The sequence below is a fragment of the Pan paniscus genome, chromosome 5, assembly GCF_029289425.2.
Source record: "Pan paniscus chromosome 5, NHGRI_mPanPan1-v2.0_pri, whole genome shotgun sequence".
Taxonomy (NCBI): domain Eukaryota; kingdom Metazoa; phylum Chordata; class Mammalia; order Primates; family Hominidae; genus Pan; species Pan paniscus.
Window position 1 is genome coordinate 188,187,759 of NC_073254.2, and position 15,169 is coordinate 188,202,927.

A 15,169-nucleotide genomic window follows, 5' to 3' on the forward strand; every position below is an offset into this window, starting at 1 on the left:
GTGAGTCCCGGGGCTCTGGAACCGTGGATTTTCTCGGAATTGCCGTTCCACGCCCGGTGAGTCCCGGAGGCTCTGGAACCGTGGATTTTCTCGGAACTGCCGTTCCACGCCCGGTGAGTCCCGGGGCTCTGGAACCGTGGATTTTCTCGGAACTGCCGTTCCACGCCCGGTGAGTCCCGGAGGCTCTGGAACCGTGGATTTTCTCGGAACTGCCGTTCCACGCCCGGTGAGTCCCGGAGGCTCTGGAACCGTGGATTTTCTCGGAACTGCCGTTCCACGCCCGGTGAGTCCCGGAGGCTCTGGAACCGTGGATTTTCTCGGAATTGCCGTTCCACGCCCGGTGAGTCCCGGAGGCTCTGGAACCGTGGATTTTCTCGGAACTGCCGTTCCACGCCCGGTGAGTCCTGGAGGCGCTGGAACCGTGGATTTTCTCGGAATTGCCGTTCCACGCCCGGTGAGTCCCGGGGCTCTGGAACCGTGGATTTTCTCGGAACTGCCGTTCCACGCCCGGTGAGTCCCGGGGCTCTGGAACCGTGGATTTTCTCGGAACTGCCGTTCCACGCCCGGTGAGTCCCGGGGCTCTGGAACCGTGGATTTTCTCGGAACTGCCGTTCCACGCCCGGTGAGTCCCGGAGGCTCTGGAACCGTGGATTTTCTCGGAACTGCCGTTCCACGCCCGGTGAGTCCCGGGGCTCTGGAACCGTGGATTTTCTCGGAACTGCCGTTCCACGCCCGGTGAGTCCCGGGGCTCTGGAACCGTGGATTTTCTCGGAACTGCCGTTCCACGCCCGGTGAGTCCCGGGGCTCTGGAACCGTGGATTTTCTCGGAACTGCCGTTCCACGCCCGGTGAGTCCCGGAGGCTCTGGAACCGTGGATTTTCTCGGAACTGCCGTTCCACGCCCGGTGAGTCCCGGAGGCTCTGGAACCGTGGATTTTCTCGGAACTGCCGTTCCACGCCCGGTGAGTCCCGGAGGCTCTGGAACCGTGGATTTTCTCGGAACTGCCGTTCCACGCCCGGTGAGTCCCGGGGCTCTGGAACCGTGGATTTTCTCGGAATTGCCGTTCCACGCCCGGTGAGTCCCGGAGGCTCTGGAACCGTGGATTTTCTCGGAACTGCCGTTCCACGCCCGGTGAGTCCCGGAGGCGCTGGAACCGTGGATTTTCTCGGAACTGCCATTCCACGCCCCGTGAGTCCCAGGGCTCTGGAACCGTGGATTTTCTCGGAACTGCCGTTCCACGCCCGGTGAGTCCCGGGGCTCTGGAACCGTGGATTTTCTCGGAACTGCCGTTCCACGCCCGGTGAGTCCCGGGGCTCTGGAACCGTGGATTTTCTCGGAACTGCCGTTCCACGCCCGGTGAGTCCCGGAGGCTCTGGAACCGTGGATTTTCTCGGAACTGCCGTTCCACGCCCGGTGAGTCCCGGAGGCTCTGGAACCGTGGATTTTCTCGGAACTGCCGTTCCACGCCCGGTGAGTCCCGGAGGCGCTGGAACCGTGGATTTTCTCGGAACTGCCATTCCACGCCCCGTGAGTCCCAGGGCTCTGGAACCGTGGATTTTCTCGGAACTGCCGTTCCACGCCCGGTGAGTCCCGGGGCTCTGGAACCGTGGATTTTCTCGGAACTGCCGTTCCACGCCCGGTGAGTCCCGGGGCTCTGGAACCGTGGATTTTCTCGGAACTGCCGTTCCACGCCCGGTGAGTCCCGGAGGCTCTGGAACCGTGGATTTTCTCGGAACTGCCGTTCCACGCCCGGTGAGTCCCGGAGGCTCTGGAACCGTGGATTTTCTCGGAATTGCCGTTCCACGCCCGGTGAGTCCCGGAGGCTCTGGAACCGTGGATTTTCTCGGAACTGCCGTTCCACGCCCGGTGAGTCCTGGAGGCGCTGGAACCGTGGATTTTCTCGGAATTGCCGTTCCACGCCCGGTGAGTCCCGGGGCTCTGGAACCGTGGATTTTCTCGGAACTGCCGTTCCACGCCCGGTGAGTCCCGGGGCTCTGGAACCGTGGATTTTCTCGGAACTGCCGTTCCACGCCCGGTGAGTCCCGGGGCTCTGGAACCGTGGATTTTCTCGGAACTGCCGTTCCACGCCCGGTGAGTCCCGGAGGCTCTGGAACCGTGGATTTTCTCGGAACTGCCGTTCCACGCCCGGTGAGTCCCGGGGCTCTGGAACCGTGGATTTTCTCGGAACTGCCGTTCCACGCCCGGTGAGTCCCGGGGCTCTGGAACCGTGGATTTTCTCGGAACTGCCGTTCCACGCCCGGTGAGTCCCGGGGCTCTGGAACCGTGGATTTTCTCGGAACTGCCGTTCCACGCCCGGTGAGTCCCGGAGGCTCTGGAACCGTGGATTTTCTCGGAACTGCCGTTCCACGCCCGGTGAGTCCCGGAGGCTCTGGAACCGTGGATTTTCTCGGAACTGCCGTTCCACGCCCGGTGAGTCCCGGAGGCTCTGGAACCGTGGATTTTCTCGGAACTGCCGTTCCACGCCCGGTGAGTCCCGGGGCTCTGGAACCGTGGATTTTCTCGGAATTGCCGTTCCACGCCCGGTGAGTCCCGGAGGCTCTGGAACCGTGGATTTTCTCGGAACTGCCGTTCCACGCCCGGTGAGTCCCGGAGGCGCTGGAACCGTGGATTTTCTCGGAACTGCCATTCCACGCCCCGTGAGTCCCAGGGCTCTGGAACCGTGGATTTTCTCGGAACTGCCGTTCCACGCCCGGTGAGTCCCGGGGCTCTGGAACCGTGGATTTTCTCGGAACTGCCGTTCCACGCCCGGTGAGTCCCGGGGCTCTGGAACCGTGGATTTTCTCGGAACTGCCGTTCCACGCCCGGTGAGTCCCGGAGGCTCTGGAACCGTGGATTTTCTCGGAACTGCCGTTCCACGCCCGGTGAGTCCCGGAGGCTCTGGAACCGTGGATTTTCTCGGAATTTCCGTTCCACGCCCGGTGAGTCCCGGAGGCTCTGGAACCGTGGATTTTCTCGGAATTGCCGTTCCACGCCCGGTGAGTCCCGGAGGCTCTGGAACCGTGGATTTTCTCGGAACTGCCGTTCCACGCCCGGTGAGTCCTGGAGGCGCTGGAACCGTGGATTTTCTCGGAATTGCCGTTCCACGCCCGGTGAGTCCCGGGGCTCTGGAACCGTGGATTTTCTCGGAACTGCCGTTCCACGCCCGGTGAGTCCCGGAGGCTCTGGAACCGTGGATTTTCTCGGAACTGCCGTTCCACGCCCGGTGAGTCCCGGAGGCTCTGGAACCGTGGATTTTCTCGGAATTGCCGTTCCACGCCCGGTGAGTCCCGGAGGCTCTGGAACCGTGGATTTTCTCGGAACTGCCGTTCCACGCCCGGTGAGTCCTGGAGGCGCTGGAACCGTGGATTTTCTCGGAATTGCCGTTCCACGCCCGGTGAGTCCCGGGGCTCTGGAACCGTGGATTTTCTCGGAACTGCCGTTCCACGCCCGGTGAGTCCCGGGGCTCTGGAACCGTGGATTTTCTCGGAACTGCCGTTCCACGCCCGGTGAGTCCCGGGGCTCTGGAACCGTGGATTTTCTCGGAACTGCCGTTCCACGCCCGGTGAGTCCCGGAGGCTCTGGAACCGTGGATTTTCTCGGAACTGCCGTTCCACGCCCGGTGAGTCCCGGGGCTCTGGAACCGTGGATTTTCTCGGAACTGCCGTTCCACGCCCGGTGAGTCCCGGGGCTCTGGAACCGTGGATTTTCTCGGAACTGCCGTTCCACGCCCGGTGAGTCCCGGGGCTCTGGAACCGTGGATTTTCTCGGAACTGCCGTTCCACGCCCGGTGAGTCCCGGAGGCTCTGGAACCGTGGATTTTCTCGGAACTGCCGTTCCACGCCCGGTGAGTCCCGGAGGCTCTGGAACCGTGGATTTTCTCGGAACTGCCGTTCCACGCCCGGTGAGTCCCGGAGGCTCTGGAACCGTGGATTTTCTCGGAACTGCCGTTCCACGCCCGGTGAGTCCCGGGGCTCTGGAACCGTGGATTTTCTCGGAATTGCCGTTCCACGCCCGGTGAGTCCCGGAGGCTCTGGAACCGTGGATTTTCTCGGAACTGCCGTTCCACGCCCGGTGAGTCCCGGAGGCGCTGGAACCGTGGATTTTCTCGGAACTGCCATTCCACGCCCCGTGAGTCCCAGGGCTCTGGAACCGTGGATTTTCTCGGAACTGCCGTTCCACGCCCGGTGAGTCCCGGGGCTCTGGAACCGTGGATTTTCTCGGAACTGCCGTTCCACGCCCGGTGAGTCCCGGGGCTCTGGAACCGTGGATTTTCTCGGAACTGCCGTTCCACGCCCGGTGAGTCCCGGAGGCTCTGGAACCGTGGATTTTCTCGGAACTGCCGTTCCACGCCCGGTGAGTCCCGGAGGCTCTGGAACCGTGGATTTTCTCGGAATTTCCGTTCCACGCCCGGTGAGTCCCGGAGGCTCTGGAACCGTGGATTTTCTCGGAATTGCCGTTCCACGCCCGGTGAGTCCCGGAGGCTCTGGAACCGTGGATTTTCTCGGAACTGCCGTTCCACGCCCGGTGAGTCCTGGAGGCGCTGGAACCGTGGATTTTCTCGGAATTGCCGTTCCACGCCCGGTGAGTCCCGGGGCTCTGGAACCGTGGATTTTCTCGGAACTGCCGTTCCACGCCCGGTGAGTCCCGGGGCTCTGGAACCGTGGATTTTCTCGGAACTGCCGTTCCACGCCCGGTGAGTCCCGGGGCTCTGGAACCGTGGATTTTCTCGGAACTGCCGTTCCACGCCCGGTGAGTCCCGGAGGCTCTGGAACCGTGGATTTTCTCGGAACTGCCGTTCCACGCCCGGTGAGTCCCGGAGGCTCTGGAACCGTGGATTTTCTCGGAACTGCCGTTCCACGCCCGGTGAGTCCCGGAGGCTCTGGAACCGTGGATTTTCTCGGAATTGCCGTTCCACGCCCGGTGAGTCCCGGAGGCTCTGGAACCGTGGATTTTCTCAGAATTGCCGTTCCACGCCCGGTGAGTCCCGGGGCTCTGGAACCGTGGATTTTCTCGGAATTGCCGTTCCACGCCCGGTGAGTCCTGGAGGCTCTGGAACCGTGGATTTTCTCGGAACTGCCGTTCCACGCCCGGTGAGTCCTGGAGGCGCTGGAACCGTGGATTTTCTCGGAATTGCCATTCCACGCCCGGTGAGTCCCGGAGGCTCTGGAACACGGTTTCTAACGCGCAGGCTGATGATTTCTAACACTCACGTGCGTGGTATTTCTTTCTTCCCCAGAGAGGATCTGAGCCTTTGGGGGCCGGGGACTGAATGGGGCTGCAGCGTCTTCCTCAGTCCGATGAGGGTGGGAGAGGCTTCCCGGGCCCCCGCTCCGGCCCCACGGATCCCCCGGTGCTCTTGGCGGCCTCTTCACCCCCCGGGGCTCTCGGGAGCCTCCCTCCTCTGCAGTTCTCTGTTAACACCTTTCCACTTCTGAGGAGCTTCACACGGAGAATACGGCGATTTTCTGACCTAATCGCACCCCCCTCCGCGGCCGTCTTTGCTCCACAGTTAGTTTCGGTGACTTTGCAGCCTCCCTGCCCCGCTGGGCCCGGCTCGCCCCCGTCCCTCTGCTCCTGAGGCCCTGAGCTTGGCCGTCTCTGTGCCGGGACTCGGGCCTGGGCTTAGCTCCCCGGAGGCACCGCAGGCAGCGCGCGACCCCGAGTCACACGCGGGCATCGCCGAGTCACACGTGGGCATCGCGGGCCTCACACGCAGCCCCTCTTCCAGGACGTTCTGCCTCCCCGCACCTGGCCGGGACCCTCAGGCTCAGCCCTGGGGATGCCTCCCCGACGGCTCCTGTGGCTCCGTGCCCCGCGCGCCCCTGGATCACCTGGAGTTGTCCCCACCGTGTTCCCTGCTGCAGTGAGTCCCATGCAGGGGTGGTGTCTTCTCTTACGTGGGCAGGTGCACCTGGGACAGTCAGCAACCATTCTCTTCTCAGAGGAAAGAGGAGAGGTTCAGCTCTCCTCTGCTTCAGCTTCGAGGTTTTAAGACTTTAAATTGTCTTTGATTATTTTCTATGCAATAGTACAAGGGAAAGATTGAAAAGAGTCGCAGTGAGGCCACGCGGATTTCCACCCTGTACAACAAACAGCAGTGTCTGCAGAGAAACACACGCTCAGCCTTGAGCCAGCTGGGTCATGTCATTCAGGTAAAAACAGCTTCACCAGAAGCCAGAGTTTTAATTGATGCAGTGAATGTTTATGTTTGTTTCTGGTGAAATGGTTTAAATTATGCTTGTCAAAAGACATGTAATCTTAGGAAGTAAAAGAAGCCTTCACTGAAACCAGGAAAGCCCCTCGTGTGTTAGATACAAGTTTCCATCACAGGCCCAATCTGGTCTTCTTTAAAAGAGTATACCATCGTTACTATTTTCTTTTTAAAAAAAAAAAAAAAACCAGAGTCTCGCTCTGTCGCCCAGGCTGGAGTGCAGTGGCGCGATCTCGGCTCACTGCAAGCTCCGCCTCCTGGGTTCACACCATTCTCCTACCTCCGCCTCCCGAGTAGCTGGGACTACAGGCGCCCGCCACCACGCCCAGCTAATTTTTTCTATTTTTTGGTAGAGACGGGGTTTCACCGTGTTAGCCAGGATGGTCTCGATCTCCTGACCTCGTGATCTGCCCGCCTCGGCCTCCCAAAGTGCTGGGATTACAGGTGTGAGCCACCACACCCAGCTTATTTTCTCTTTTTTTCTTTTCTTTCTTTCTATTTATTTATTTATTTATTTTGAGATGGAGTCTCACTCTGTCACCCAGACTGGAGTGCAACGGCAGGATCTTGGCTCACTGCAACCTCGGCCTCCCCGGTTCAAGCGATTCTCTTGCGTCAGCCTCCTGAGTAGCTGGGACTACAGGTGCCTGCCACCATGTCTGGCTAATTTTTATATTTTTAGTAGAGGCAGGGTTTCACTGTGTTAGCCAGGATGGTCTCCATCTCCTGAATTTGTGATCCGCCTGCCTCTGCCTCCCAAAGTGCTGGGATTACAGGCGTGAGCCACCTCGCCTAGCCAAAATCGTTACTATTTTCATAATCAATTGCAGATGGTGTTCACTCTGGGAGTTCTGCTTTCTAATACACACTAAACAGAAGACTAAACCTAAAAACAAAACAAAACATAGGATTGGGATTCTGAGCAAATATCAGAAGGAAAAATACATTTTGGCCATGAAATGAATTATTTCAAATAGCTGTGGTAGCAGTTCAATTTTCTGAGTCAAAATTCTCATTTTAGTTAATCAAATTAAATCATTAAACTAAAATCTTACTTTAGTTAATCAAAGTTCTCAATTTAATTTTAATGTTAAATGGTAGAAAACATGTTTATACATGTTAGACTAAATAGATCTGGTACAGCATGTCATCAGATGTGAACAGCTCCTGTTAAACTACTAATAATTTCTAGAAAGTTAGAAAAATTGTTATTCCCTATAGTATATTTGGCAATTCTCCCGGGTGAGCCTGTAGGAGGATATTTTTATACCTTTGGTTGAGAACATTGTTTTACCTTTTGTTTTAAACAATGTGACCAGCATAATTACTACAACAATAAAACATCTGTAAACAGGATTAATCTGTTCTCTTTGTTAGTCAGAATTAGAGATATCCCACCCCCTCGTAAGCTGCATTAGTGTATTTAGAATAGATTTATATAAAATTAATTTTCATTCTCTTCCAACTGAATAAAATTAATTGAATAAGTTGTATGTATAACTTTATCTGTACTCCATATAAGAAAAACACTTTAGTTTTGATATTAAAATGTTTATTAATTCATTATTAAAATGTTTCCCAAACATATGAAAGCCATCTCCATTTTATAGAAAAAGAGATTTGACTAAAGAAATGAAGAATACTTATTTTAGTTATGCTCTTGTGATTTAAGAGTGTCTGATATTAAATATTAAGCAGTAGTGTCCTGGTTCTGTCACATCTTCCCATGGAAGATCCTTGAGATAATTGGGGAGAAGAGGACTTTCCACGCAGGACATCAGTTGCTTTGCTCCCAAAGTTCTCTAAAAGCGTTCATATGTATTGTGCCTGGAATTTTATTATGTACATTTACATGTTAAGTTGTTTTCACCGGCCCACGTTTTCCACCATGTGCTTGTGATAATTGAGCTTCCAGAAGGCAGGTCTGGATAGTAGATTAGGAGGGTGGTCCCCATGTCACAGGCGGTGATGAGAGGCTCTGAGCCTGAGCCAGCATCGTGAGGAAGTCAACAACAGACGGAAACGCGGCTCGTGCCCAGCATCGCCCCACCGTGCAGTGAGCGGCCCTTCCTACGGAAATTGGTGAAATACTTGACTTTCTGTTTCTTAAATACTTTAAGGGCATAAAATCACATGTACTGCTTTGAAAGTACAAATCCCAGATGTACTGAGTCAGAACTTCTGTAAGTGAGCCGAGGCACAGGCAGCATGAAAACAGTCCTGGTGGGCGTTGACACGCCCGGGCCGAAGAACTTCTGCTTTAAACCCTTCCAGTTAACAACATATCCCTTATATTAATTGTGTGGGTGTGTTATTATTCTATAGAAACATATATAACAAATTCTTATGTAATTATACTGTGATCATTAATCATATAATTTTATGAATCGTGTATGTTCTTATTTTATAGAAACTTAACCAGGATATACGGGCGTTTCATTCTTCTTCTCGGGCGCTCTTAAGAGATTATCAGATGCGTATCAGGACCGTGTTTCTGAAATAGTGACCGCGGTGCAAAGAACACAGCAGAGTGCCGAGACCCTGCTAGGTAGGAGGGCGCCTTTCACCGAAGCCGGGCCAGTCCACGCTCGGGAGAAATGTTTGCAGTTTTAAGACAATGACCGGCTAGAATTTAAGTTTCCATTTCTTCTTCCTTTTAGCTGACACCAAATTCCACAGGCGAGGGCAGGCACTGTGTGACTCGGCCACGCTGGCGGGTGCACTGCTCCCTCCCAGCTCCCACTGCAGCCCCGCTTGCTGGAGGAGCTCCTTGTTCTCCTGGTCACCACAGGGCACTTCCCCGGTCTTGACGGTCACTGCTGAACTGGCACCTGTGTCCACGTTGGGCATTCTGTGTCAGAGTTTCCTATAATATGACGTGAGATTTTTTTTTTGTCTTGTCAGTTCAGTTCTTTCTTCATTTCTAAGAATGCCACAGCATTTTGGCTACTCTTTTGTTATAATGGATTTATTATCTTCAGCTACTGTGCTTGAAGCCTGTGGAAGAGGTTACTTTGGTTCTGCAGTTTTAAACTCATCGTCCAAATTGCACTAGCCGGCCAGGCCCAGTGGCTCATGCCTGTAATCCCAGCACCTTGGGAGGCCGAGGCGGGCAGATCACATGAGGCCAGGAGTTTGAGAGCAGCCTGGGCAACAGGGTGAAACCCATCTGTACTAAAAATACAAAAATTAGCCGGGTGTGGTGGCACATGCCTTCAATCTCAGCTACTTGGGAGGCTGAGGCAGGAGAATTGCATGAACCCGGGAGGCAGAGGTTGCAGTGAGCCGAGATCGCACCATTGCACTCCAGCCTGGGCGACAGAGCAAGACTGTCTCAAAAAAACAAAAGAACCAAATAGCACCATCCCCACGTTCGTCTCTTGCTCACAGCTTCTGCCCAGTGTTCAGTGTGTCCACAGGCCAAAGAGATGATGGTCAAGTTAGGAACTTGGTCAAGGGTTGTTCTGCTGATATTCCAAAATAGGTGTGTGGAAACTTTGGAACCTGTACTGATCTTCTGCGAGGCTACATGATGTTTTATTGAAATCACTGCTGTAGCCTAGTTTTCTTCAGTGCACTCTGCTCAGTAACTCCCCTGAGGCTGTGTTTGTAGGAGTGACGTGTGCATGCCTGTGTTCTTTTTTTGGGGGCGGGGGGCGGCGAGGGACAGAATCTCACTCTGTCGCCCAGGCCGGAGTGCAGTGGCGCCATCTCAGCTCACTGCAACATCTGCCTCCTGGATTCAAGCTATTCTCCCGCCTCAGCCTCCCGAGTAGCTGGGACTATAGGCGCCTGCCACCACGCTTGGCTCATTTTGTATTTTTAGTACAGATGGGGTTTTACCATGTTGGCCACGCTGGTCTTGAACTCCTGACCTCGGGTGATCTGCCCACCTCAGCCTCCCAAAGTGCTGGGATTACAGGCACGAGCCACCACAGCCGGCAACGCCTGTGTTCTTATAAGCCATGTGCTCCAGGGAAAGGGACAATCATGTTATTTTGTGAAAAGCAGTGTACTTAAGCTTTGAAAAGGTGAAACTCAAAGGGAGAAGCAGGGAGCCACCAAGGCTCTCCCGCAGAGGGAATGCTGACGTGTGAGGAGGCAGGGCCTGCTGAGACCCTGCCTGTGGGAGCCACGGTGCAGTCCTGCCACACAGAGGGGTCCCCAGGTGGCTTATTTGTGCCCAGGCGTTAGGCTCAGGGGCTCGGGGCCTCCTTACCTGGCTTCCCTGGGGGCGCGACTTCTCCCCTCGAGTTCCATGCTCCTCAAAGATGAGCCTCGGCCACCTCAGGTGCCCAGGCAGCTCTTTTCAGCCGTGCTGACAAGAGGGATACTGGGGACAGGCTGGTGGCTGGGGCCGGACACAGTCAAGGCTCAGATGACCAAGTGACTGGGAGGGTCTCTCTCTCGCTGTGGGGGACCCTTCCCGCTTTCTTACGCCCGCATTCAGTCTGGACCCGGTAACGGGTGTTTCTTTTAGAAAGGGAGCGTGCGCGGTGCTGCAAGTCCAGCTTGGTTTCAGGCCTCATGAGAGCTGCATCTGCGCTGAGGGGGCCTTGTCCCTGCAGGTCCTCGGGCCTGGGGTAGAAAGCCCCAGGCCGGGCTGCATCCTTTGGCTAAGTGACATGCGGAGGGGTCCCTGGCTATCATGACGCGTACAGCCGCGAGGCGTCCTCTGCAGCACGACACCGAGCTCCATGTCACCCTCACGCTGCCTCCGCGGCAATGGCCAGTCTGGGGATTGGAGTGTCCACGCTCGTCCAAGGCCCCCACGCGGTGCCCACTCATCGCCACATCACCTGGCACCATCTTGGTAGGACAGAGGCGGGAGTAGAGGCCCAGGCCACTGTAACAATCCGCAGCAGCAGAGCTGGGCCCCAGCATCTCCTTCCCTGCCCCACTCCCCCCTCACCAAGGGCTCCCAGGTGCTTTAGGAGCGGAGACCTCCTTGGCTGCCATGCAGACGATGGAGCAGCATTCACGGGCTGATGGCATTTCAGGCTGATGACGGACGGGGTGACTGTGGGACCAGGTCCCCCAGGCGAGCTCTGTGAGTCCCTGGTCGTGGTGGAGACAGGGCAGCCTGGGTCCAAAGCGGTCAGGAGCACAGGCCACAGCACGCAGCCGGCCCTGGAGGACTCCATTATTTTTAAAAATGTCTCCCATACTTAGAGAAAGGAATTTGACCTGCTGGGCCCCATGGATGTCCTCTCCGGTAAAATGCCTCCGTCCCTTTGTCCTTTCAGCATGCCAGTCAAAGGTGGCGCACCTGGAGCGGGCCTTGCAGGACGTCAGTGCGCGTCACCAGCTGGAGAGGCAGAGAAGGAAGGTCCCGCACAACAGCCTGGTGGTGGGCGTGGGCGTCAGGGGAGACCTGGGGCGGCCCCGGGGAGAGGCCCACGCAGAACGTGCAGAAGCCTCCTCGCCGGAGGGACAGCGGGAGGGACAGCGGGGGGACAACAGGGGGGACAGCGGGGGGGGACAGCAGGGGGGACAGCGGGGGAGGACAACAGGGGGGACAGCGGGGGGGGACAGCGGGGGGGACAGCGTGGGGACAGCGAGGTGGACAGCAAGGGGGACAGCGGGGCGGCCTGGCCGGAGGGCAGAGGGGCAGAGCTGCGGGGGCTGCGACCTGCGTCTTCACCCAGGAGGCGATGGCAGCTGGAGGACGGGTGAGGGCGCCGCAGGCTGATTTAGGCTTTCGGGGTCACTCTGGCTGCTCGGTGGGGAGGCCACGACGGGGAGCAAGGGGGATGACTGCAGTGTCACGGGGGCTGGTGGCCTGGGCCACATTGGTGGCGATGCAGGAAGTGGGACCGGCTGCTGTGAGGCGCAAGGAAAGAGCTGTAGCGGGCAGTTGGGGGCGGGGGAATCTGCAGAGATGGGGGCGGGGGAATCTGCAGAAATGGGGGCGGGGGAATCTGCAGAGATGGGGGGCGGGGGAATCTGCAGAGATGGGGGGGCGGGGGAATCTGCAGAGATGGGGGCGGGGGAATCTGCAGAGATGGGGGCGGGGGAATCTGCAGAAATGGGGGCGGGGGAATCTGCAGAGATGGGGGGCGGGGGAATCTGCAGAGATGGGGGCGGGGGAATCTGCAGAGATGGGGGGCGGGGGAATCTGCAGAGATGGGGGGGCGGGGGAATCTGCAGAGATGGGGGGGCGGGGGAATCTGCAGAGATGGGGGCGGGGGAATCTGCAGAGATGGGGGCCGGGGAATCTGCAGAGATGGGGGCCGGGGAATCTGCAGAGATGGGGGCGGGGGAATCTTCAGAGATGGGGGGCGGGGGAATCTGCAGAGATGGGGGGCGGGGGAATCTGCAGAGATGGGGGCGGGGGAATCTGCAGAGATGGGGGCCGGGGAATCTGCAGAGATGGGGGCGGGGGAATCTGCAGAGATGGGGGCGCGGGAATCTGCAGAGATGGGGGGCGGGGGAATCTTCAGAGATGGGGGCGGGGGAATCTGCAGAGATGGGGGGCGGGGGAATCTGCAGAGATGGGGGGCGGGGGAATCTGCAGAGATGGGGGCCGGGGAATCTGCAGAGATGGGGGCGGGGGAATCTGCAGAGATGGGGGCGCGGGAATCTGCAGAGATGGGGGGCGGGGGAATCTTCAGAGATGGGGGCGGGGGAATCTGCAGAGATGGGGGGCGGGGGAATCTGCAGAGATGGGGGCCGGGGAATCTGCAGAGATGGGGGGGCGGGGGAATCTGCAGAGATGGGGGCCGGGGAATCTGCAGAGATGGGGGCGGGGGAATCTGCAGAGATGGGGGGCGGGGGAATCTGCAGAGATGGGGGCGGGGGAATCTGCAGAGATGGGGTCGGGGGAATCTGCAGAGATGGGGGCGTGGGAATCTGCAGAGATGGGGGCGGGGGAATCTGCAGAGATGGGGGCGGGGGAATCTGCAGAGATGGGGGCGGGGGAATCTGCAGAGATGGGGGCGGGGAATCTGCAGAGATGGGGGCCGGGGAATCTGCAGAGATGGGGGGGCGGGGGAATCTGCAGAGATGGGGGCCGGGGAATCTGCAGAGATGGGGGCGGGGGAATCTGCAGAGATGGAGGGCGGGGGAATCTGCAGAGATGGAGGGCGGGGGAATCTGCAGAGATGGGGACTTGCGCGGGAAAAGCAAGGATTCTGCTGTAACTGGAGATGCCGGTGGAGAATGCCCCTGCCCCTGCCCCGCCCCTTCCTCACCAGCACTTTCCAGCCACATCTCTCACTGCCCATTAACAAGACCCAGAGGCTCTCGTGCTTACTTGGTCGAAGGTATGAGACCTGAGATCCCATGAAATTTAATGTAAAGTCTCAGGGTTTGATTTTACAACACGAGGATGCCAAGGTGGATGATTGAGTGGGTGACCCTCGCTTCTGTGAGGTTTGATTTTGATGGTTGCACTTTGGCCAGTCTCTCCGAATTCCACCTGCCCGAGGCCCACGAAGCCAGTGTTCCTGCAAAGCTTCTCTTCCCTGGCCATGCTGAGAGGTTCTCCAGCTGTTAGATGTGTCAAAGAATAATTCTCATTTTAAGCATCTACTTATGTAGTTCAGTGCTCCCAACATTGATATAAGAGAACATTTATTGAGTGCTTCCTGTGTACCAAGTACTTTTGAAAGCATTTGGTGTATTTTCTTATTTAATCTTCACAATAGCACCACCTCTCTGGGTTGCTATAGACAAAGGGAGATATCAGTGAAGCACCTGGCACTTCAGAAAGTCTCACTACGCTGCAGCTTTTTTTTTTTTTTTTTTTAATCTGGAGCATGAAAAAGATAATACGAACCTTCCTAAGATGGAGTCAAGTCCCACAAGGAAGAATTGGTTGTGGAAGTTTCTGAGTGTTCCACCTCAAGCCTGGTCTCCTGGTCTAGCTGAGGAGCGTGCAGTGTGCGGCCCATGCAGAATATGCAGGCAGAGGCTGATCCCAGCTTCTGTGGGTTCATAGAGACCAGACGGAGGCTGTAAATCATTGGCCTATGACACCCACTTGGTTTTCAAAATGTAGAAGGAGCTGCTCAGCATGACAGGGTGGATAAACTTGCTGTGAATCCAAGACAAGATTTCAGAACGGATTTGGCAAGTTCTGAGCACGTACGGAGAAGACGTGTTGCTCACTGGAAACCAGTGGAGTTTATGAGAATAAAAAGCTTCTAATTTCCTTCCAGTCATTAAATCAAGGAAATATGACAGATACTGAATTTCCGAAATCCCCTCTAAAATGCCTAAAAGGTCGAGCCCAGGATGCCATTCAAAGGGATTTTCCTTGGTACTTATTACCAAGGGATACCCCTTTGCCAAGTGAACACATTTGTGAAGTATGAATCCAGAAGTTTAAAATAACTGTTCATGGCCGGGCACGGTGGCTCATGCCTATAATCCCAGAACTTTGGGAGGCCGAGGCGGGCGCATTACCTGAGGTCAGGAGTTCGAGACCAGCTTGGCCAACATGGTAAAAACCCTTCTGTACTAAAAATACAAAAATTAGCTGGGCGTGGTGGTGGGCACCTGTCATCCCAGCTACTCTGGGGGCTGAGGCAGGAGAATCACTTGAACCTGGGAGGCGGAGGTCGCAGTGAGCTGAGATTACATCACTGCACTCCAGCCTGGGCGACAGAGCAAGACTCTGGCTCAAAAAATAAATAAATAAAATAACTGTTCACTACCCTGCAGGGGTCTTTCGAAGTGGAGACGGGTGCTGCAGATCTCACGGCCGCGTCTCAGGAGCTGGTGCTCGGTGCACGTTCAGTGGGGGATGCTCCGCAGTGCAGGCTCGCGCCCGGGTTGACACGCAGACCTCTTGATCATTGCAGGAGCTGAAAGGAAATATCAGAGTTCACTGTCGGATTCGTCCTTTGTTGCCTTTTGATAGTGAATCCGAGGATCCAGTTTTGCAGAGCAGGTAACCTGTGTTTGCACGGTGTGTGTATGTCTGTGTGCTCAGGGAGAAGACAGAGGAGTGGC

General features: G+C 56.5%; 2 protein-coding genes across 2 annotated transcripts in view; one reads left to right on the forward strand and one right to left on the reverse strand.

Moving 5' to 3' along the window:
• KIF25 (kinesin family member 25) overlaps positions 1 to 15,169 on the forward strand; it is a 75,247-nt gene that overhangs the window by 13,802 nt on the left and 46,276 nt on the right. Inside the window, 5 exon segments of the mRNA XM_063605552.1 lie at positions 6,030 to 6,152; positions 8,622 to 8,679; positions 8,682 to 8,759; positions 11,458 to 11,540; positions 15,019 to 15,107. Of these exon segments, the coding sequence (XP_063461622.1) occupies positions 6,030 to 6,152; positions 8,622 to 8,679; positions 8,682 to 8,759; positions 11,458 to 11,540; positions 15,019 to 15,107 (431 nt within the window).
• LOC100994523 (putative uncharacterized protein KIF25-AS1) lies at positions 9,102 to 11,537 on the reverse strand. Its single transcript, XM_003820209.7, has 2 exons — positions 11,124 to 11,537; positions 9,102 to 11,021 (listed from the first exon to the last, which is right to left on the reverse strand). Exons 1-2 carry the CDS (start codon positions 11,375 to 11,377, stop codon positions 10,730 to 10,732), a joined length of 546 nt encoding a protein of 181 aa, XP_003820257.1. The 5' UTR covers positions 11,378 to 11,537; the 3' UTR covers positions 9,102 to 10,729.